The 23,311-nt window shown below is 35.6% G+C and overlaps 2 protein-coding genes across 4 annotated transcripts in view; both read left to right on the forward strand.

Moving 5' to 3' along the window:
- LOC120635660 overlaps positions 1-2,625 on the forward strand; it is a 41,459-nt gene extending 38,834 nt beyond the window's left edge. For 2 of the 3 annotated variants that reach the window (XM_039906737.1, XM_039906739.1), the window contains exons 17-18: positions 776-919; positions 1,737-2,624. In XM_039906737.1, the coding sequence (XP_039762671.1) occupies positions 776-919; positions 1,737-1,820 (228 nt within the window). In that variant the 3' untranslated portion in view covers positions 1,821-2,624. Of the gene's footprint in view, positions 1-775; positions 920-1,736 lie in introns of all 3 variants that reach the window. The other variant, XM_039906740.1, reaches the window with a different exon arrangement.
- Positions 2,626-4,942: 2,317 nt separating this feature from the next.
- On the forward strand, positions 4,943-21,831 carry LOC120635852 (zinc finger protein 595-like). The gene is made up of 12 exons (XM_039907044.1): positions 4,943-5,182; positions 5,665-5,839; positions 6,257-6,349; positions 8,586-8,720; positions 9,333-10,025; positions 11,990-12,195; positions 13,391-13,529; positions 14,779-15,015; positions 16,543-16,674; positions 17,473-17,673; positions 20,256-20,402; positions 21,557-21,831. Exons 1-12 carry the CDS (start codon positions 5,109-5,111, stop codon positions 21,698-21,700), a joined length of 2,376 nt encoding a protein of 791 aa, XP_039762978.1. The 5' UTR covers positions 4,943-5,108; the 3' UTR covers positions 21,701-21,831.
- Positions 21,832-23,311: the final 1,480 nt, after the last annotated feature.

Consider the following 23,311-nt stretch of genomic DNA (forward strand, 5'->3'; position numbering starts at 1 on the left):
TAAAAGTGTATTCATTCATTCATTCATTCAATACTTAAGAGTTAAAAAAACTCTTAAGTATTTATAACTCGTACTGGAGATTTTATATCATCTACATACCCTGTGCATACCCTCTCTGCACGCCACCGCTACTTTACTTTAATGAGCCTTAGTTTTTTACTGAGAACTCGTTTTGACGAACTCCGTGGCGCAGCGGTGTGCGCTATGAGTTTAAGTAGGAGTTCCCGGGTTCGATCCCCGGGTGGAGCAATTTGGGATTTTTTTTATTTCTGTCTGTTTATTTTTTAGTTCTGAATTTGGTCTGGTCTGGTGGGAGCCTTTGGCCGTGGCTCATTACCACCCCACCGACATAGACGTCCCGCTAAGCGATTTAGTGTTGAGGTGCGATGTTGCGTAGGAACCAATTTGGTATATGACTACCATAGTCCCTAACAGGTTAGCCCGCTACCATCTTAGATTGCAGTGACGGGCTAACATGCAGTGGAATAATATTTTTTTTATAGTATATTATGTAAAGCTTCAAGCCTTAAACAAGGTGCGTATTTGATAGTAAGTGCAAGCCTTGTGGGAAGTTTTTCTTTTATTTATCAATACTTTAAACAATACAGAGTATTTGTGTTTTTTTTTTATATTACCAAATAATTTCCTCCAATTGTAGCATACATACGAAATTTAATTAAAAACTCGACGACTCGTGTATATCCAAATAATAAAATTAAAATTGCAACGACGCGTAATAAAATGGCAAAATCTAACTTCATACGTATATCGACAGGTGCACACAGACGAAAAGCGGTTCAAGTGTGAGATATGCAACACTGCGTACCGCCAGAAGGCGGAGATGAAGTCGCACTACGAACACGTGCATCTAAGGAAGCCTTGGCCGAAGCGACACAGGACGAAGCGCGACGATGGCCGGGTGAGTTGATCAAACAGTCATCATTATCATTTCAACCGACCAACATCGTTTCAACCGACCATCATCGTTTCAACCGACCATCATCATTTCGACCGACCATTATCATTTCAACCGACCATCATCATTTCAACCGGCATTGATCATTTCAACCGACCATCATCGTTTCAACCGACCATCATCGTTTCAACCGACCATCATCATTTCGACCGACCATCATCGTTTCAACCGACCATCATCATTTCAACTAACCATCACGCGAATCACTCCGAGAGAAATCTTTTTTTAAATAAAAAGTGGATATAAACAGTCGACTTACAAGAAATGGTCATAAATTAGTGACATCTGCATATCGTCTGCGAAAGGTACAGAAGTCATTTGTGGGATTGAGTATACGCTTTTATAATATGATTCCTAAGTTAATTTTGAACCCACCAATGCATAAGTTAAAACACATTTATTACAGCGAGTTTACTATACAATTGATGAATTTCTTAATGTCAAGGTTGCTTGGAAGCGTCCGGCTCCGCTTTCAGCTCTCACAAGATAGAAAAATGAATGTTAAAATGTAAATTGTTGATGTTGGAAGAGAGCAACTGCTGAGTTTCTTGCCGGCTTCATCTCGGTAGAATCTGCCTTCCGAACCGGTGGTAGAGTCACTACACACAGACATACTTGACGTTTCAAAAGTGCTATATTAAGCCTTAATTGTTTTTGAATTTTATCATAGGATAATAAACGGTTTCCAAGTTATTTGTAATAAACTGTAATAAACGCGGACGAAATAATAACAGTTTTTTTTCTATTTTTCTTATTGCAGACTAAATCGTTGGTGACATCGGAGGATGACTCCTCGCAGACTTTTAAAGAAGAAATTGTCGAAGAAATGGAAATTGAGTACTAAGGATTTCGCGTTAAGAAAAGAGATGGATATAATAAGTTTCTTGCAACAGAACACAAAGATACAATACAAGTAAACATGGTGTCAGGGTGTAAAGACGGTCGTGTAAAGGCAGCCTTATCACGACCGGGAGTTTTTAGAGTGATCGGAAGAGAGCCATTTTGGGACTAATTTTTTTTTGTTACAAATATGGCATTAAAATCGACCCAAACTAAAATCGCCGTTACGGAAAACGGCGTGGCGCTCTTGTGCCGTTACGCTAACGTGTGTGTGCGTGTATAAAATTAAAATATTTCATTGTTTTTTTTTTTTATTATTTAACTCCATGTTTTCCGTATTGGTTTTTGTTAATTATGAATTCTTATATTAACTTATGTTTTACTATTGTCGGAAGAACCGTGATGGGCAACTTTTTTTATTTTTTAATTTAGTTTTAAAAAGCTTTAATTCATTTTCTCGTACTGATTCTTCTGAGCCCAAATTCGACTAGTCTATTAAGAGTTTCACTGTCTGTCAATTAGTGCAATCATTTCATGTTTTTGGTTTAATAACGAATCTCCCTAGCGCAATGTTGGACACAGTGGTCTGATTAGTGGGAAGAACCGGGTCCGATCCCGAATAATTTCCAAACTATCTCTGGTCTGAACGCCGATTCTGTATCTCAAAACTAATGAATCAATCGATAGCACAGGTCTCCTCCCACAATGCGAAGGGGGGTGAGGCCGTTGTCCACCACTCTGGCCCAGTGCGTATGGTTGGACTCCACACATCATTAAGAACGTTATGTAGAACTCTCAGGCATGCAGGTTTCCCCACGATGCTTTCCATCACCGTTTTAACAATTGATATTTTTTTTTTTTTTTTTTTAATTTACGACAATACACACATCGCCATCTAGCCCCTAAGTAAGCGTAGCTTGTGTTATGGGTACTAAGATGACTGATGATTATTTTTATGAATAATATACATAAATACTTAAAATATACAGATAAACACCCAGACACTGAAAAACATTCACAAACATTTCCCAGTTGTGGGAATCGAACACACGACCTTGGATTCAGAAAGCAGGGTCGCCGCCCACTGCGCCACTCGGCTAATTACTTAAAACCCACATAACTTAGAAATGTTTGAGGTGCGATCTGGGATTCGAACTCTGCCCCCCGAAAGTGAAGTCGAACTCCTATCCAATGCACTATCAACGCTTCAATAAATATACTTTGAATACATTCTTATTCAATGGAACGCGATTGCGTGTCAGTACTGTTGTCAACGCCCGAAAAACTCATGACATAAAACTAAAGTTTTGTTGTTGTTATTATACACAACAATTGTGTTGAGGCTTTGGTAAAAAAACAAAGGTCATGTTGGATAACTTACGTTGGGGTGCAACCAGTTGTTTGTAACCCTTGGTTGCACCCCAACTTTGCAACCTCTGAAGTGCGACTGTAATTTAAAAGTAATTTATGAATAAAAATAAATCGCAATATTAAACTATTACTAATTGTATGACTACTGATCGATGATCTACGCTCGGAGGTAACCGCGATGGACGTCAGTGAATCTATTAGGGCTAGGATGCGCGCCACGAGATAGTTATGTCTACTCATTACCTCATCATTCTTTATAGAAAAAAAATCAAGTAACGGGTAGACATAAATATCTCGTCATGTGCAGTGAGATAAGTTAGCTAGCCCTGCTGATGAAATGTCAGTGTCGCACAAAACTGGTTTTGTCTGTTTGAAATGGAGACAAAGAATAACCGCATATCAAGGTAGTCCATCAAACCGGCGGTCCTTATATTAATTTAGTGTATTTAAAAAATGTAAAATTCATAAGCAATATTTAATGTAAGTAAAATAAGTAAGTGAAAGAAAATTTGTGCGATAAGTCAGCTGCAAAAGTTGTTTTAATCGAAGTCAGTAATTTTGTTCTTTTTTTTTAATAATTTAAAACCGTGCGAAGCCGGGGCTCTATTATTGGATAGATTATGGTTGGTTTTACCGAGAATTCAAATCATTTACTATTAGAGGCTAGGCTTTAAACAGTAGCTTTTTTGATGGTTAGGAAGTAGGTGTATTTTTTGTATAGAATAAATTCATAAGTTACATATATTACTTTTTTATTATAAAAAAAATAATGGTTTCAATTTAAGTTTCTGTATAAATTATTTTAAGGCAGTCACGTTTTTATGTAGATAACTATGAGTATGGTTGTAATTTTAATTACAAATAAAATATTAATTCAAGTTTTCGCGTGTGTTTTTTACCCATTAAAAAGTGATTTTGTTCTTATACAACAGTAAAAAAATAACTCTGGTGCGACTTTGTCTGTCGCTTATATTTCAGTTACCACTTTTGAAATAAATGGTTATAAAATAATATGGACTCAGTCTTCAAAATCACTTAGAAAGGCAGATGGAAGCAGTCGAATACTGATTTTCAACATAAAACTGTTTATATGTTTTTGTAAGGAACGGAAACCTCAATGCGGCGGTTAGGCTCACAGTCCATTTCTTTTTACGGGAATATGGTACTGTATTTCATAAAATATTTTGTATTTTCTGAAGACAAATAAGTATCTAATCCAAAGAGCAACTATGTTTGGAAGAATCGAAATTAGGTTTTAACCTTCCGATCGGAAATGGTAGATTATGCAACCTAAGATGGTAGGGTACGAATCTGTTCAGTGTATTGTACCTTTACATATTAGAATCTTAAATCACAAGCGACATGTCTTCGCCGATATTCCTCAGTTGATAGCCATTGCCGAAGCGTCCATTTGATGTGGTTGCATCAGATATGAAGGCATTAGAAGGGTTACTCAGATGAAAGACTAATATCTAAACTAAAAAAGTAGCTCCTTCATCTAAGCAAAGCATAGTTATTTTCCGCTATATTCTCGATTCTATTTCGATTTTTTTAGGAAGAATAATCTTTTTCATCAAAGGTCTGTGTTTTTATCTATGGTGTATTGAGCATTGTGTCAATTAAACATTGAGTTATATTCTGTGGTATAAAAATAACTGTGATACTTTTATTTACTGGTCTGTGGTGAGTGGTTTTCGTTTTGTGTATGGAAAGTAATTGTGAATTATTTTCCTAATTTTATTAATTTAATTAAAAGTAAATATTTTGTATGCAAATATTTGATTTGGATTTATTATTAGGAGTAGAATGTTACTAGCTAAAACATACACTTAATTTACTATGTAGACATTCTTACTATTGACGATCGGTTGAGTTCTTAGGATAAACAAAACAAACATTAAATTAATAAATACAGCTTAAAATGCGGTGCTGTGTACCCTTTTGTTACAATTCTTCAAGAAATGCCTCTACGTCGCAAGGAATAACTTATCATAGGTAAGTACATAGTTTATGTATAAGTCTAAAATTAGTATGAAGTATTTTTGTGAAAATTTCAGTAAAGAATACCATTTACGTACTTACTGACCTTACACTTATTTACTGACCTAGCGGTTAAAACGTCGCCCTAACTTTCGCGAGCACCGAGTTCGATACCCGGTTTTCGTAGTTATTTAGGTACGTTTTAAGAAGTTAAGTATGTATCACATACTATAATGGTGAAAGAAAAACGTCGTGAAGAAACCTGCATGTGGTATTGGTTTAATATTTCTCTTATACTCTCTTACAGGTTAGTCTGCTACCATCTTAGACTGCGTCATTTCTTACCACCAGATGAGATTCAGCAATCAAGGGCTAACTTGTAGTGGAATAACAATAAAAGCCTGCGTGTGCCATCTAGCTCCAATGGAACTTGTATATTGCTGATACTAGGTGGTGTCACTGACAGATGTTAATAGGTGATGATGAATATGTTTCAGGTTCCCACTAGAGCCTGGTCCTCGTAAATCCTGGTTGCAAGCGTTAAACAAAGATGATGCGAGCCTACCTGCCCGTGCAGTGGTCTGTTCCCAACACTTCTTATACGATGACTTCTATGAGACTAAAACTGGCACTAGGAAAGTCAGGGCCGAGGCTGTGCCTTTAGTCATACATGTAAGTCATTGTTTGTTGTTTGAAATCTTTATTGCACACACACATTTTATGCAAAGTAATATACAGAAGAAATTTAGAATAGAAAATAGGCAGTGCAAAGGCGGTCTTATCTCTAAAGCGATCTCTTCCAGACAACCTTTGACGTTCAATTCAATTCTTGTTTACGGCTTTTATCTATGCCAACTGGGCACAAGGTGCTTTGCCAATGTCTTGTAGATGGAGAAGGAACAAAGGAGATTGATCGTTGAAACTAAGGAAAATTTAATTTTGAATGTGTGTGTGTGTGTGTGTGTGTGTGTGTGTGTGTGAGTGTGTGTGTGTGTGTGTGTGTGTGTGTGTCTCATCTCATCATTTGAGATTGCATTCAAGGACTAACTTGTAGTAGAATAAAAAAAACCAATCAATACTTTGTTTTAGGTATGCTTAATATGCCTCGACACTGACAGAAAAATGTATCCATTGAATAAATATCATTTGAAAGAACCATACAAAAACTTAACAGGTTTTGTGGTAAGTTTAATTTTATTTATTTACTAGCTTTTGTCCACATTTTTCGGCTGCTGTCATTACTGTTTTTTTTTTACAAATCCCGTATGAGCCGTTGTTTTACTGTGATAAATAGTAGCATTCTGTCCTGTCAACTATGTATATATATTTAATAAACTACCAGATGTCATTGAAAACACTGAGAACGATATTATTATCGGAAACTTAAAAATCCCTCAATAAACAAATGTCATTATTATTCAATAAATGATAACTTGGAGGGGGCTTTCATAAAATACGTGAGATTTTCAAGGGGTTTGAGTCAAATATCATCTAATCTGAGAGAGGGAGGCTCTCAAATTATACTATTATGGTTCTTTTAATCTAGATTTAAATGCTTAAGATTTAATTTTAAATGCAATCGTAATACTTTTTATTTACTTCTATTTTTTTGTCATTTCGACACTAAAACGACATTATCTAGCACTGGCTATTATAAATTAGACCTGCTCCAATAATCTTGACTGTAAATGCTCTTGCAGTTTATAAAAAAAAAAAAAGCTTACATTTAATTGAAATTATTTTAATTAAGATCCCATTTAATATATGTAATTACAAATCGCTATCGCTAATCCACACAAAATAACTTTAGTATATCTATATATATTAAAGAAAAAGTGTGTGGGTATGTTCCGTATAGGCTCCGAAACGGCTGGACCGATTTCAATGAAACTTTCAGGGAATCTCCGGATTGACCTGGCGAATAATCCTGTAAAGTTTGGTGACGATCGGAGCACTCCTATGTTTGAACTGTCAAATACAGCTTTTATTTACTATGGTGATATTCTATTGTTGGGTGATGGGTGTAGATAATGATCTTCACCCGCTCGAGAAGAGAATAGAAGAGAATGAATACGGAGAGAAATAAATGATTTAATATATTATGAGACTGTAATTTAAAATGTAATGATGTAAGTTTATTGTTTAAATAAAATAAAGCAAAATATAGCTCGGCGAAGCGGGCCGGGTACGCTAGTGTATGATAAAAAGGAAAACAGTTTAAAATAATTTCAACCATATTGCAATGCCCTAACAGGACTTTATCTACATATGCCTATGGGGTATTCCATGAAAAAATAAATAGAAAAAAAAATCAGCCCTCTCTGGAATACACGGGGATAATTGTAGAATTGATTGAAGTTTTTTTTGAGAAAAAAAAAAATTTTTTTGAACGACGAACTTCGAAAAAATAAAGATTTTATACAAAAAACGCGATTATTTCATAGAAGCGATCATGTTAAATTTTTTTTTTTTTCGAAAAATTCAATTAAAAACAAAAATTTTGAAAAAAAAAACGTCCCGAAAGGTCAATTTTTGAGAGAGTTATGGCTATTTGAAAATAAAAGAGCCATTTTTTTGAAAGCTTCATAACTTTTTTTGGGTTGGATAAAAAAAATTGAAAAAATTGTGAAAAACGTCTTTCATCGAGTAGATAAAAAAAAATCAGCGAAATCTAAAGGGGTAAGGTTCAAAAGTGGTCGATTTGGCATGGAATACCCCCTATATACTAATAATGTATACAGTATTGTGAAGCGATGATAGCTCAGTAAGCTTCAATTTTGGGGCCGAGTTCGAATCAGTGCACTGGGCCAGCGTGGCGGACTACGGCCCACGGTCACAGTCTCCTCCCACAAAGAGAAGGGTTCTCATTGTAGGAGGAGACCTGTGCCTTGTGGGCCGGTTATGGGTTGATGAACTGGTATTGAGAATTCTTAACAGAAAAACTTGACATCTGTGCTGATTGGTGGACTCCACTCACCTTTGAGAACATTATGGAGAACTCTCAGGCATGCAGGTTTCCTCACGATGTTTTCCTTCACCGTTGGAGCAAGTGATATTTTAATTCCTAGAAACGCACATAACTTAGAAAGAGTTTTGTCTGGTGGGAGGCTTTGGCCGTGGCTAGTAACCACCCTACCGACAAAGACGTGCCGCTAAGCGATTTAGTGTTCCGGTGCGATGTCGCGTAGAAACCGATTAGGGGTATGACTACCATACTCCCTAACAGGTTAGCCCGCTACCATCGTAGACTGCATCATCATTTACCACCAGGTGAGATTGCAGTCAAGGGCAAACTTGTAGTGGAATAAAAAAAGTTAGAGGCGCGTCCTGGGATTCGAACCCCGAAAGACAGACTCACTTCATCGTATTTTATTTTATTGTTCAGTTGAAGTTTCGTAATCATAGGTTTATTTTGTAGTTGGAAAATAAAGAAAAGATGCCTAAAACATTATGCGGCGAGTGTGCGCAAAGACTAATGAACTTCAACAAATTCAGGAATAAAAGCATGCGTGCACACTCACTTATGTTGGGCCTGGTCAAAAAACACAAATCTGTGAGTATTTATTTAATCTACATATAATAGTGAGTAGTGATGGCTATGGAGGGGAGAGGTAAGGAGAGTTATCTTATATGGGAGAAAAGTTGAAAAAGTGTCCAGTTGTTGCGCTAAATAACAGTTCAAAAATTCTCCACAATGGCGCTGGTGGATGCACAGGGTATGGTATGAATGTAGCAATCGTAGATGAATTGAAGTATGCCGAGTTAAAAAATTTAATGTCATTATCGACTAAAGGAGTTAATTATTGAGAATTTCAACAACTTACGTTGTACAAAATATTGTGGTAAATATAACCTTACTTCCTTGTATCTCCATACTTCCTTGTTTATTTTTCAAGCCTACTCTAACAATATTTATATTTGGCGCTTCTTTTAAGAGTTACCCTGATGCAAATGTGGCACCATCCTAATTTAATACATTTTGACGACACTTTTTCATATACACAGATGACTCTCCTTACCTCTACCCTCCATAGTGATGGCGATAAATACATTCGTAAACTTAAAACTGAAGTTACTAGCTTAGCGGCTGAAATATGCGTGGCGGTAGTACTTCCTCGGACGAACTAAGAATACGATTTCGATTAAAACATTCAATAAATTTCAGATAACAATACAGAATATACAAACAATAAATCGTCAAGAACACGATCTATCGTCAAACATAGTTCGAAAACTGTTTGAACCTGATAGTTACGATTTATACGTTTCAGACGACGTTCAGGAAAATACTACAGTTTTAGACGACATCAACTTAAAAGACCAAGTAACAGTCAAAGATGAAAACTTCACTTACACAGATGAAGATTACGTTGACACTAAAGATGAAGTAAATTTAAATAACGAAGATTGCATTAACGATGATTTAATCGAAGGTAATTTAAATAACGGTGTCTTGAATAACGAAGATCTGAGTAACGTTAACTTAAATCACGAAAACGCTGATAACGACGCGGACTTTGCAGCGAATAATGATTTCAACGATTACTCAACCGACGACAGTTTACCTTTGGAAACTAAACGCAAGAAAATTATGAAGAAAGAAAAAATTAAAAGCAAAAAAGTCAAAGTTAAAGTTATCGAACCTAAAATAGATCGCAGAAGGAAGCCGTTATTGAACAACGATCTAAACGAGACTTTGTTTACTATAACTGACCTTAGTTTCGATGAACAGATTGCAGATATTACGAAGAGGCAAGAGTCTGCGAACTATAAGAACTCCAGGTTCAAATGCACGATGTGTTTCAAGGGGTTCCTGGACGAAGAAGCGTACAACGGACATATGTCAAGGCATACTAACGTAAGTGTTTTTCAAATTCAAGATTCAAATTCAAATTCAAATTTTCTTTATTCATGTAAGCCTATGAAGCGGCACTTATGAAGCGTTCATACATATTTGTTTACATAATTGTAAGGGGATGGTGATAAGTTCGTACGCCAATTTAAACCTAAAGCTACGAGGGTTCTAAACGCACGTTCTAAGGTGATTTTGGACCTGCCAATGCACAAGTTTAAAGAATTTGTTAAAACACATTTATTACAGCGAGGTTACTATACAATTGATGAATTTTTTAATGACAAGGTTGCTTGGAAGCATCCGGCTCCGGTTTCAGCTCTCACAAGATAAAAAAATAAATGTTAAAATGTAAAATGTAAATTGTTGATGTTGGAAAAGAGCAACTGCTGAGTTTCTTGCCGGCTTCTTCTCGGTAGAATCTGCCTTCCGAACTGGTGGTAGAATCACTACAAACAGACAGACTTGACGTTTCAAAAGTGCTTATATTAGGCCTACTTGAAATAAATGAATTTTGAATTTTGAATTTGAATTTGCACCCTGGTCTAAGAAGAGCCCACAACAAACTTAGCCAAGTTTTTTTTTTTTTGTTATCACCATCTCACAGATTATCTTTATTAAGCTATGAAGCTAGAGCAATTCACACCCAAGCTTTTTTATCGTACAAGTAATCCTTAATATTGAAGTGAAACTTCTTTAACGACGTATGGCCAAAATTTAATAGCAATTTAACGTTTTTCTTTTACACGCCATATCTATTTCTAATGCATTATGGTTTTTTGAAGAAGTACAACTTCTTTAGCGGCGTTAGAAGAAAGTCATTGGAGTGAAATTATACGGTGTAACGAATTGCGCGGGCACATGGTTACGCGATTTTAACAGGAAGTTAGTTGCGAACCCGAGTGAGAGGGGAATACATTGTCCGCCAGCTCACTTTTTTTAGCTATACTCACCAAATAAAAGTAAGAAAATCTACGTATGTTTGCGTGAGAACTGACAACTGTGTTCACGATATGTATTCATTTGTGATATTTAAATAAACTTTATTTAACTTGATAATGCAATAAAGAAAATAATATATATCATTATTATTTTTATTATATTCTTTATTGCACACACAAAAACCAAATACAAAGAGAAACACATTTACAAATAAAAAATAATAAAAAAACTCGTTTAGGTGTTCAAAGGCGGTCTTATCGCTAAAGCGATCTCTCCCAGACAACCTTTGGCGAAAATAGTCCTTATAAGGAACGGGTTGGTGCGGCAATAAAAATTTCTACCTACATAAAAATATAGCAATCTAAACTACATGGTATAAATTCTAATACTACACATATAATTATTATATATAATTAAAATATTATACATAATGCATTATAATAAAACTTTCAATGTATTAAATACCTTTTTTCTATTTTTAGTGTCGTTTTTGTTACAAACGTAGAATAAGGCGAGAGATAAAATTTTTGAATGGATTTTTATCTTTTCACGCCAAAGAAGTATAACTTCTAACGCGTGTACATAAGTACACACATGTTTTTTTTTAAATTAAACGATGTATAGACGGATTAGCAAAACTTTTTTTTTTAATTCAAATTGAGAATAGGAGACAGTGATCACAATAGCCATTTTTTTCATTATTTTTTTATAAACTTTTAATACTTATTTATAATTATTATTTATATATATATTTTTTTGACGACCGATTGGCACAGTGGGCAGCGACCCTGCTTTCCGCGTCCAAGGCCGTGGGTTCGATTCCCACAACTGGAAAAATGATTGTGTTATGAACATGAATGTTTTTCAGTGTCTGGGTGTTTATATGTATATTATAAGTATTCATAAAAATATTCATCAGTCATCTTAGTACCCATAACACAAGCTACGCTTACTTTGGGGCTAGATGGCGATGTGTGTATCGTCGTAGTATATTTATTTATTTGTTTATTATTTAATGCATTTTCCAGCAATGCGGCGAGTACGAATGCGATATATGCAAGACGCATTTCAAACATCCGCACGCATTGAGAAAGCACATTACCGCACACCATACGCAGAGATTCAGCTGCAACTCTTGTCCGTACATCACTACGCACAGACAAACCGCAAGACTGCACGAGAGGTGGCATAGAGGCACCAAATACCAGTGCCCCCACTGCCCGGATGAGTTTGTGTGAGTTTTTTATATTACTTTTCATTTTTCTTCGCGACCTCCCCGGCGCAACGGCGAGCGCTGTGAATTTAAGTGATATGATAAGAATTCTTTTTTTAAGCTATTCAAAGTCAAATATTTCTTTATGGTCAGAGCAATAATTTACACCCAAGCATTTTTATCGTTGACGTAGTCCTTAACACTATAATAGGACTTTTCTATAAGATTACGTTAATACATTTCTAATAATTTCAAATGAGATTGTGAGATGGTGATAACAAAAAACAAAACACCCGGCTAAGTTTGTTGTGGGCTTCTTCTTAGACCAGGACGTACGCATCCAAAGTGCCACCTGTGGGCCTAATTGAATAAAGATATTATTGACTGTGACTTTTTCTTTGACTAAACGTAACTTCTGTTATGGGTGCTAAGATAGCTGCTGAATATTTTTTTTATGAATAATACACATACCTATAAATAATATGCAGACAAACACCCAGACAAGTAAAAACATCCATGTTCATCACACAAACATTTTCCAGTTGTTAGAATCGAACCCACGGCCTTGGACTCAGAAAGCAGGGTCGCTGCCCACTGCGCCAACCGGCTGTCAAAGTATTGTCGTAGTATAAAGAAAAAAAAAAAAGTGTGTGTCAGCTCCGACGCACGACTGGAGTTTACTACTTAAGTACGATTGTGGAAACATACACAAAAAGAGTTTATTTAGCTGAATAAAATTTAATACCATATGAAAGGGTAAATTAAAAATCCTGTGCAATTTATTCACACACGGCGGAAGTGTAACTCCTTATAAGTAGCCTACGGGAGATTGAGGTGGATGTAGAGTAACAGAACTATTAGGATAAATGTAATGTTTATTATTTAGTTTCCATGGTAACTAGAATAGGTAAAAAAAAATATTATGTTTTCTATCTCACTCAGTCCTATACATTTATGTGTTTGTTTCTTTATCTAGATATTATTCGGTTTCCTTGGTAACTTAAATAGGAAAAATAAGTTAATTAAACAAAAGCGACGTTGCATGTTTGCGCATCACGGTTGCCGGGCATGCAACCTCGCAAAGCGAAACCGTAACGAGGTCATTCATTAGTAGATTTTACTCCTCACATTTTTCTCATACCGGGCGCCTTATATATTAAAATCTATTCTTAAGGAGTAAACTCCAAAAACTGACATAAAATTTTTTTTTTCACAGTAAATTCACTACCTACATGGGTCACATCCGCATAAAACATCCTTCCGACTTCGTCTGCGCACTGTGCGGATATTCCTTCGTGAGCGAGAAGGGAATCGATCTACACAAGAAGCTCAAACACAGACTCGATGACAGAGATGTTAGTATTGAGATGGTCTCACATTTCTCGTTATAATAGAAAAGCCTTAGAAACAAAGAACATTGTGAATAAAATATTCATAATAAAATAAATAAATATACTAAGACAATACACACAACGCCATCTAGCCCCAAAGTGAGTGTAGCTTGTGTTATGGGTGCTAAGATGACTGATGAATATTTTTATTTTATTTTATATTTTTTAATTATTTATTAAAAGAACAGCTGTTCACAATACACAGTAAAGGAAAATTTAAAGGTGTGCATAGCATTAATTACAAAATGTCCAATATTAACACTACAAACTATAATAAAAATACAAAAAGTCAAACAAAAGTAATATTACAATAAGAAAACTTTAAAATACCAAAAGAAAACTAAAAACTTCTCATTATAATAGAAAAGCCTTAGAAACAAAGAACATTGTATGTGAATTAAATATTAATAATGTAATAAATAAATATACTAAAATACACACAACGCCATCTAGCCCCAAAGTGAGTGTAGCTTGTGTTATGGGTACTAAGATGACTGATGAATATGTTTATTTTATTTATTAAAGGGACACCAACAGCTTGTTCACAATACACAGTAAAGGAAAATTTAAAGGTGTGCACAGCATTAACTACAAAATGACCAATTTTAACATTACAAACTATAATAAAAATACAAAAAACCAAACAAAAGTAATATTACAATAAGAAAACTATAAAATAACAAAAGAAAACTGAAAATTACAAACCAAAAGCGCAGTCCGAATTGCCTGCCAAATCAGAAATAATAGCACATTTAAAATCATTTGGCCTTTGACAATATGGATCACCATCTTCTCACGATGTTTTCCTTCACAAGGGACAAGTGATATTTTTATTACTTAAAACGCACATAACTTTGCTCTATTGTTAGACATCGTGCAAATGTATAACTGGTTGTTTTATTTATACTACGCTGTTTCTAGCAAATATGAAAGCAATAAAGAGATTTTATTTTATTTCTATCATTCATTGATTGATTTTTTAATTCTTAACAATGCTTTATTATAATAAAAAGTTAGAGGTGCGTGCTGCGATACGAACTCTGCCCCCCGCAAGTGAAGTCGAGCTCCTGCACAATGCGCTATCACCATAGTAGATAAATATGCAGTGGACGCATGACCTCACAAGAGAGCGTCACGCCGTTTACCGTGACGGCATATTACGGTTTTACTGCCAAGCCGCGTTTTTTATTTGAAGTAAATTACCATGTTTCAGATACCAGAGGACGGTCCACTATGCGAACTCTGCAACGTCCGGTTCGTGTCCGAAGCTGCGTACAAGAGGCATCGGCAGGTCTCGGCGAAGCACAACGATGACATAAAGGAGAAGTCGAAGGGCAGGAAGTCGAGGGAGATGAAGGAGAAGTCGAAACCGGACTGCTCGGAGAGAAACGAGAGGAGAATGTACCCAAGTCAGATAAGGAAGGCTGAGGGGCCCATATCCTGTGAGCAGGTAATTCCCATTTCTTCAAAATGCAAAGTTAAAGTCAAAGTCAAATATTTCTTTATTCAAATAGGCACATAGATGGCACTTTTGATGCGTTGATAAATGTATGATTGGAATGAACAATGGCGAACAACCCGACAAAATTTTGTTGAGTTTTTTCTTGCGTCTAATAATGAAATTCAGTTGATGTGTTGAGTATGAATTGCTTAACATTTCCTTCTTCAGGTTTACTTTTTAGTAAAGTCAGGAAATGAAGATATTGTGGTTTGAAGTTGCTAACGCAATGTCTGTAACCTCTTTGGTTTCAAAAGATTTTCGATTTCTTCTCTAACACGTTATTGTAGAAATTATGCGGTTTAGGTAAGTACTTTATGTTATACTTACTAAATATTATATTTTTAATTTAGGCTGTCATGCGATCATGGTCGTGTATAGTAATACACGACCATGAGCGCGCGAAATAAAAACCTCACGCTATTTTCTCTAATTAATATTTGCTAATTATCACGCTCGCTTACAACTCGCGCGCATAACACCGCCTCGGCTGTAAGGTACAAGTTAGCATACGTGTGACATAATCTACTATATATAATCTATTTTCTCTTTGGTGTCAAAGATTTATTATTAGAGATTAATATATATATTTTTTTGTAAACTCTACGTTATTGTAGAAATTATACGGTTTAGGTAATTACTTTAAATCGAATAAAATATAATAGAATGCATAGAGTTAAGATTTTGTTATATCCGGATTTCGTAAATATAATTAATATAGAAGACAAAAGTTCGTTATATTTTCATGTAAGATCTCAGAAGCATGCGTCTTTATAAACTTTATATTAACTTCATGGGCATTCTTATTAAAAACACCATGGAAATCGTGGTTTTATTAACTGTCAAAGATGTTTGTGGTTTCACTTCATGTTTACATACTCTTTGGTTTTATTTTATGAAAAAAAAAGCTACGTTTTGTCATAACATAAAATTAATTCTATCTGCATCTCAGATAAGGGAGATCTGCATTTTCACATTTACTGTTTTTCGCTTTAATAAAATTATTGAGGAAAGTTTACGATTAATGAATAATACATTTTTCTATGGTGTGTACACAGTACTGAAAAAGATCAGCTTTTAATGGCTGTCGCTGGCAGATTATAATATTCTTTAGACTAGTCTATGGAGTTCTCATTATATATGGTCAAAAATGGAAACATATATTTTAAACATTAATTTAAAAAAAAAAAAAAATATATAATACGACACTACACACACCGCCATCTTGCCCCAAAGTAAGCGTAGCTTGTGTTATGGGTACTAAGTGACTGATGAAGAATTTCATGAATTATATACATAAATACTTATAAAATACAGATATACACCCAGACACTGAAAAACATTCATGTTCATCACACAAACATTTGCCAGTTGTGGGAATCGAACCCACGGCCTTGGGCTCAGAAAGCAGGGTCGCTGCCCACTGCGCCAATCGGCTGTCGAGAAAACATATATTTTATCTTATTCTGTTAATTCCAGTGCGGCATGCAACTGGAGGATTCCAGAGCGTACCACGGTCACTTCAGGCGGCACCATCCGGACAAGAATCGAACCAAGTACCCTTCGATGAAATCGCCGTTCATGTGCGAGTCCTGCGGCCGGATGTTTCAGGTTCGATGTTTTCATAGCAGTAGTGCTACGGACTTGACTAATAAAAATTATAAAAAAGCAATGTGTCATCTCTTGTTTCAAACGTGTCTCATTGTAATATGGACCTTTGAAAAAGTAGATCGAAACTGCAACGTTTCCTACTAGATGGCGCTACAGTCGCTATAAGACTGATGTGAAAGTATGGAGGGTAGAGGTAAGGAGAGTCATCTTATATGGGAGAAAAGTTGAAAAAGTGTCCAGTTGTTGCGCTAAATAACAGTTCAAAAATCCTCCACAATGGCGCTGGTGGATGCACAGGGTATGGTATGAATGTAGCAATCGTAGATGAATTGAAGTATGCCGAGTTAAAAAATTTAATGTCATTATCGACTAAAGTAGTTAATTATTGAGAATTTCAACTACTTACGTTGTACAAAATATTGTGGTAAATATAACCTTACTTCCTTGTATCTCCATACTTCTTTGTTTATTTTTCAAGCCTACTCTAACAATATTTATATTTGGCGCTTCTTTTAAGAGTTACCCTGATGCAAATGTGGCGCCATCCTAATTTAATACATTTTGACGACACTTTTTCATATACACAGATGACTCTCCTTACCTCTACCCTCCATATATGAAAGGCATATACTAATTTCGGCATCGACGGTAGGAGAGCCGTAGTTTAATTAGAGAAAGCGCTCAGGCCACGACTTCCGTGGTTCCGAAATTTTTTATATGCATCTTAAATTTATGAAATTGAGAATTCCTCCAAGTGTAGGTGAAAACACTAATAAAAAATTGTGTTTCTATTTCCAGAGCTACGCGCTCCTTAAAGACCACCGCTGGGTACACACGGGCGAGCGTCCGTTCGCGTGCGACGCGTGCGGGAAGTCCTTCCGTATGAAACAGCGTCTGGTGGCACACCGGCGGGTACACAGCCAGATACGCGCCACGTATGTGTGCAATCTGTGCGGGAAGAGCTTCTCAACGCACAGCAACCGACAGAGGCATATGGTGGTGAGACAATAACACTTATAATTATGGAGGGTAGAGGTAAGGAGAGTCATCTGTGTATATGAAAAAGTGTCGTCAAAATGTATTAAATTAGGATGGCGCCACATTTGCATCAGGGTAACTCTTAAAAGAAGCGCCAAATATAAATATTGTTAGAGTAGGCTTGAAAAATAAACAAGGAAGTATGGAGATACAAGGAAGTAAGGTTATATTTACCACAATATTTTGTACAACGTAAGTTGTTGAAATTCTCAATAATTAACTACTTTAGTCGATAATGACATTAAATTTTTTAACTCGGCATACTTCAATTCATCTACGATTGCTACATTCATACCATACCCTGTGCATCCACCAGCGCCATTGTGGAGGATTTTTGAACTGTTATTTAGCGCAACAACTGGACACTTTTTCAACTTTTCTCCCATATAAGATGACTCTCCTTACCTCTACCCTCCATACTTATAATCCTCTATCCCTTCTAATACTATAGTTACTACTATACTACGGTACTTTTACGGTTAATTGTGTCAGACTCTGGAATTCCCTGCCTGCTGCTTATCTATATAATATTATAGTATTTAGTTTATTCATTTATTCATTTATTCAGAATATTGGTAAGGGTACAGAATTGACACAATAAACATGGTGCCACGATAACTGTTGCAGTAGTATAAACTGTGTCGCAACAATTAACGCCCACCTCCAACAATAAATGTATAGCACCAATAAGACAAAAGTAGAACACAGTAAATGCCAATAAAAAAAAAAAAGAGAATAAGAGTCAATTAAAATAATAAAAACATGCAGCGACTTATTTAGTGCGGGTGTGTGTGTGTGTGTGCATTTGTGTGTGAGTGTGTGTGTGTTTGTGTGTGTATGTGCATGTCTATAGTTTGGGCCTTTTTTTAAAAATCTGTTGAAGTAGGAAGAATCATTTTATTATCTTTTCTACATCACTGTAGGATAGATTCCTAAGCCAATGTATAATAGCACTCCTACATTTATGGACAGTTAAAGGATATATATTTAATGTAAAATTAATTTTGTTATAAAGGGTACAGCTAGCATTGTGAAATTGTCTTTTAACAAGCATAGTGCGGCATGGTTTAATCTGACATCCGTGGGTTCGATTCCCACAACTGGCAAATGTTTGTTTGATTAACATGAATATTTTTCAGTGTCTGGGTGTTTATCTGTATTTTATAAGTATTTATGTATACTATTTATAAAATTATTCATCAGACACTTAGTACCCATAACACAAGCTACGCTTACTTTGGGGCTAGATGGCAATGTGTGTAGTAGTGTCGTAGTATAATTTATGTATTTATATTTTTTATACTGAAATTGCTTCCTACCAACCCGTTTCTTCGTTTTTTTTCCTAACGTCAAAGGTTGTCTGGAAGAGATCGCTTTAGTAATAAGACCGCCTTTGCACGCTCTATTTATTTTTTATTTTTTTTTGTTTCTTCTGTATTTGTGTTTAATTTATATAAAATGTGTGTGTGCAATAAAGACTTAAAACAAACAAACAAACAAACAATATTATAAATGCCAATGTAAGTTTGTTTGTTAAGCTCTCACGCAAAAACTACTTAACCGATCCTCATGAAACTTTGTACACATATTCTTAAGGTTCAAAATTGCAAAATTTGTCTACTTTATTTTTTATTTTGTTACGTCACTATTCGGGGAAATGCGTATGAAAAAAATATCCAGACTACCTATCACGTCTAAATCTTTCAACCGAGGTAGAGTACCTTGGAGTAAACGATAGACTCCAAACTAAACTGGAAAACACACATAGATACAAAATTACAAAAATCAACGATCATCGCTAGCCAATGCAAACGTACGGTAGGAAAAAACTGTGAGCAAATTCAAATTCAAAACTTCTTTATTCATGTAGGCCTATCACAGGTACTTCTAAAGCGTTCATACATATAATATATTTACATAATTGTAAAGGGATGGTGATAAATTCGTTCGCCAACTTAAACCTAAAGCTACGAGGGTTCCAAACGCGCCCTGGTCTAAGAAGAGCCCACAACAAACTTAGCCGGGTATTTTTTTTTGTTATCACCATCTCACAGTAAATTTATCTTTCGCTATGAAGTTAGAGCAATTCACACCCAAGCTTTTTTATCGTTTAAGTAATCGTTAATGTTATAATAGGATCTTTCTGTAAGCTCTCAGATATATCATTCGGTAATTTGTTATAAAATAATATACAATTGCCCTTGAATGAAATAGCAATTTTATGTAGCCTAGTAAACTGTACAAGCTGGAGTTTATGTTTGCTTCTAATATTTATATTGTTACAGTCCATTTTTTTTAAAATTTTGTTTTATTTAGGGCTTAAACCATATATAATATATAATGAAATGGTTGAACTTAGCAGGCGTCAGGATTTCACTAACTTACGCTTCACTGATATGGTGAGCAAGAACTACAAGCGGTCTAGGCACGCTTGTAGTTCTTGCTCACCATATCAGCGTTTGTTTCTTTATCGCGACACGTTTGCGTTAAATCTTGTATCAGATCACGCTTCTGAAGAAATTTCAATACAAAATCTTTTCCAGATCCACACTGGCCTCAAGCCGTTCAAATGCGAGATGTGCGGCAAATGTTTTAAGCATTCGAGCGAGAAACGCGCCCACGTGACTTATGTGCACCTCAAGAAGCCATGGCCGAAGCGTTCTCGGGGAAAGCGGCGCGCGGACAGACCGGTGAGTGTTTATTGATTACATTTTTTAAGTTATACTTCTTTCGGCGCGTTATGGAAAAATGATGTGAGTAAATTTTTGCGATGCGCGCGCGCACCGTCACGAAGAACCGACTCCCCGAAGTTAGCTATAGTCAACAAAGTAAAAGTAAGGACATCCACGTATGTATGCGTGAGAACTGACAACTGTATTCACGATCTGTATTCATTTGTGATATTTAAATAAACTTTCAATGTATTACATACCTTTTCTCTATAGTTAGTATCGTTTTTTCTACAAACGTAGAATAAGGCGAAAAATAAAAAAAATTAAAAGTTTTTTTCTTGTTACGCCTGAGAAGTATAACTTCGAACGCGTGTACATAAGTACGCACACTTTTTTTTTTTTTTTTTGGTAACACAGGTAATGAATGTTACATAAGTGACACAGTACATTTTCTTGTATGCCTTTGGTTGCCTAGAAGAGATCGCTATTTAGCGATAAGACCGCCAAATTGTACGTTCTACCTTATTGTGCTGTTGTATTTGTATCTCTGTAAATTTTCTCTGTGGTGTACAAAAAAAGTGTATTCATTCATTCATTCAGTCATTCATTCATTCATTCATTCATTCATTCATTCATTCATTCATTCATTCATACATTCATACACCGACCTACCAATGCGTACATTTAAACAATGTGTTAAAACACAATTATTTGAGGCTAGGTTACTATACAATTTTTCGACGAACCCCTGGAGCAATGGTGAGCGCTGTGAATTAAAATAAGAGGTCCCGGATTCGATTTCCGGCAGGGGCAATTTCTGAATTTTCTCTGGCCTGGTCTGGTGGGAGGCTTTGGCCGTGGCTAGTTACCACCCTACCGACAAAGACGTGCCGCTAAGCGATTTAGTGTTCCGGTGCGATGTCGCGTAGAAACCGATTAGGGGTATGACTACCATACTCCTAACAGGTTAGCCCGCTACACCATCTTAGACTGCATCATCACTTACCACCAGGTGAGATTGCAGTCAAGAATATTCCGTACAACAATTTATAGCTTCCAAAATCTCTACTTTCCTACTATGTCATATATAAATAATTTATAAGTGCAAATTACAAATTAATATGTCAACTTCATAATTGAAAGATTAATTGAATATTGTTTTCGTGCGACAGGGACAGCTGCAGCCCCAAGGCGCGATACCTGCCGGTGTGAGCGAGATGGATATAGGCCAGGTGTGGGGCGCTTGTGACCCGAAGCATCACAGTTTAAACATGCTGGAAGACAAACCTATTTATTATAATAACATTAAGATATAAATTATTAATAATTATTTTTATTCGGGTTTTTATTAAAACTAGCATTTGAAGGACATGACTTAATTGAGACCCAGGTTGTCTGAACATTTTTTTTTTCAACTCATTACGGCCGGTTGGCGCAGTGGGCAGCGACCCTGCTTTCTGAGTCCAAGGCCGTGGGTTCGATCGACTGGAAAATGCTTGTGTGATGAACATGAATGTTTTTCAGTGTCTGGGTGTTTATCTGTATATTATAAGTATTTATGTGTATTATATTCATAAAAATATTCATCAGCTATCCTAGTACCCATAACACAAGCTACGCTTACTTTGGGGCTAGATGGCGGTGTGTGTATTGTCGTAGTATATTTATTTATTTATATATTTTATTTTCCGTTTTTCTTTATATTGTTCAAATTAAATTGTAACAAACATTTTCCAATAACATTAGCCATCCTCTTAGAAACTATGCGTTTATGGTGAGGATGGCGAGTTCGCATATATCTATTGTATGAACATTTAACAACCGTTTCTTTTAACATTCTTTAGCAGACAAATATGAAAATTAAGCTTAGAATAGCAGGAGAATCTGTATGCTGTAATTTATAATTTCTTCAATCCTTATACTCGACACGAAACAGATCTTCGGCAATGTACCCTCTACGCACGTTTCGTTTTTTACAATGAATAATTGTTAAGTAAAACCCTCAAAAATATTTTTGAAGTTATACTTCTTTTGGCGTGTGATGGTGAGAGTTTATATTTACGATTCGCGCGCACACCGTCACAAGAAACAGACACCATGAAGTTAGCTATAGTCAACATTTTAGGTTTTCTAAAAAAGGTTTTTCCATTGTTAATGTCGTTTTCTCTACAAACGTAGAATAAAAGGCGTAAGATACAATTTTTGAAAACATTTTTATCTTTTTACGCCAAAGAAATATAACTTCTAACGCGTGTATATAAGTACACACACGTTTTTTTTTCAACGTTCACAGTTTTTATGCGTTACGCGTTACACGTATCTTCGTTATTCTGCAAAAAGAAGTTGCAAACGAAGAAGTTGAAGTTAAAAACACTAATAACAATTATAAAAATAGTAGATATTTCCGAAAATCATAAGGAATTTTTTTAAAATTTGTCACATTCAGATTACTGCCTTCAGATATTTGGTAGCAACTGTATATTACGTTTATATTTATATTCTAAGTTTTTATGTATATTATTCATAAAAATATTCATCAGTGATCTTAGTACCCATTACACAAGCTGCGCTTACTTTGGGGCTAGTTGGCGATGTGTGTATTGTCGTAGTATATTTATTTATTTATTATTTATTATTATGTATACGTACGATTCGGCTTGACCAGCTTTTTGAAGACCTCCCCATCGCAGTGGTGAACACTGTGGTCTTATGAGTGGAAGTCCCGGTTTCGATACCCCGCTGGGGCAATTTGGGAATCAATATAATCTGGTCTGGTCGTTTAGTTACTACCGAAAATGTCGTGCCGATAAGCGATTTAGCGTTCCGGTACGATACGGTGCAGAAACAGAGGGGTATGGCAGCAAACGTATAAATAGTATTTCATACACTGTCATATCGTAGACTGCATTATCACTGTGTGACACACA

This window comes from Pararge aegeria, chromosome 27 (assembly GCF_905163445.1).
Source record: "Pararge aegeria chromosome 27, ilParAegt1.1, whole genome shotgun sequence".
NCBI classification, from domain to species: Eukaryota; Metazoa; Arthropoda; class Insecta; order Lepidoptera; family Nymphalidae; genus Pararge; species Pararge aegeria.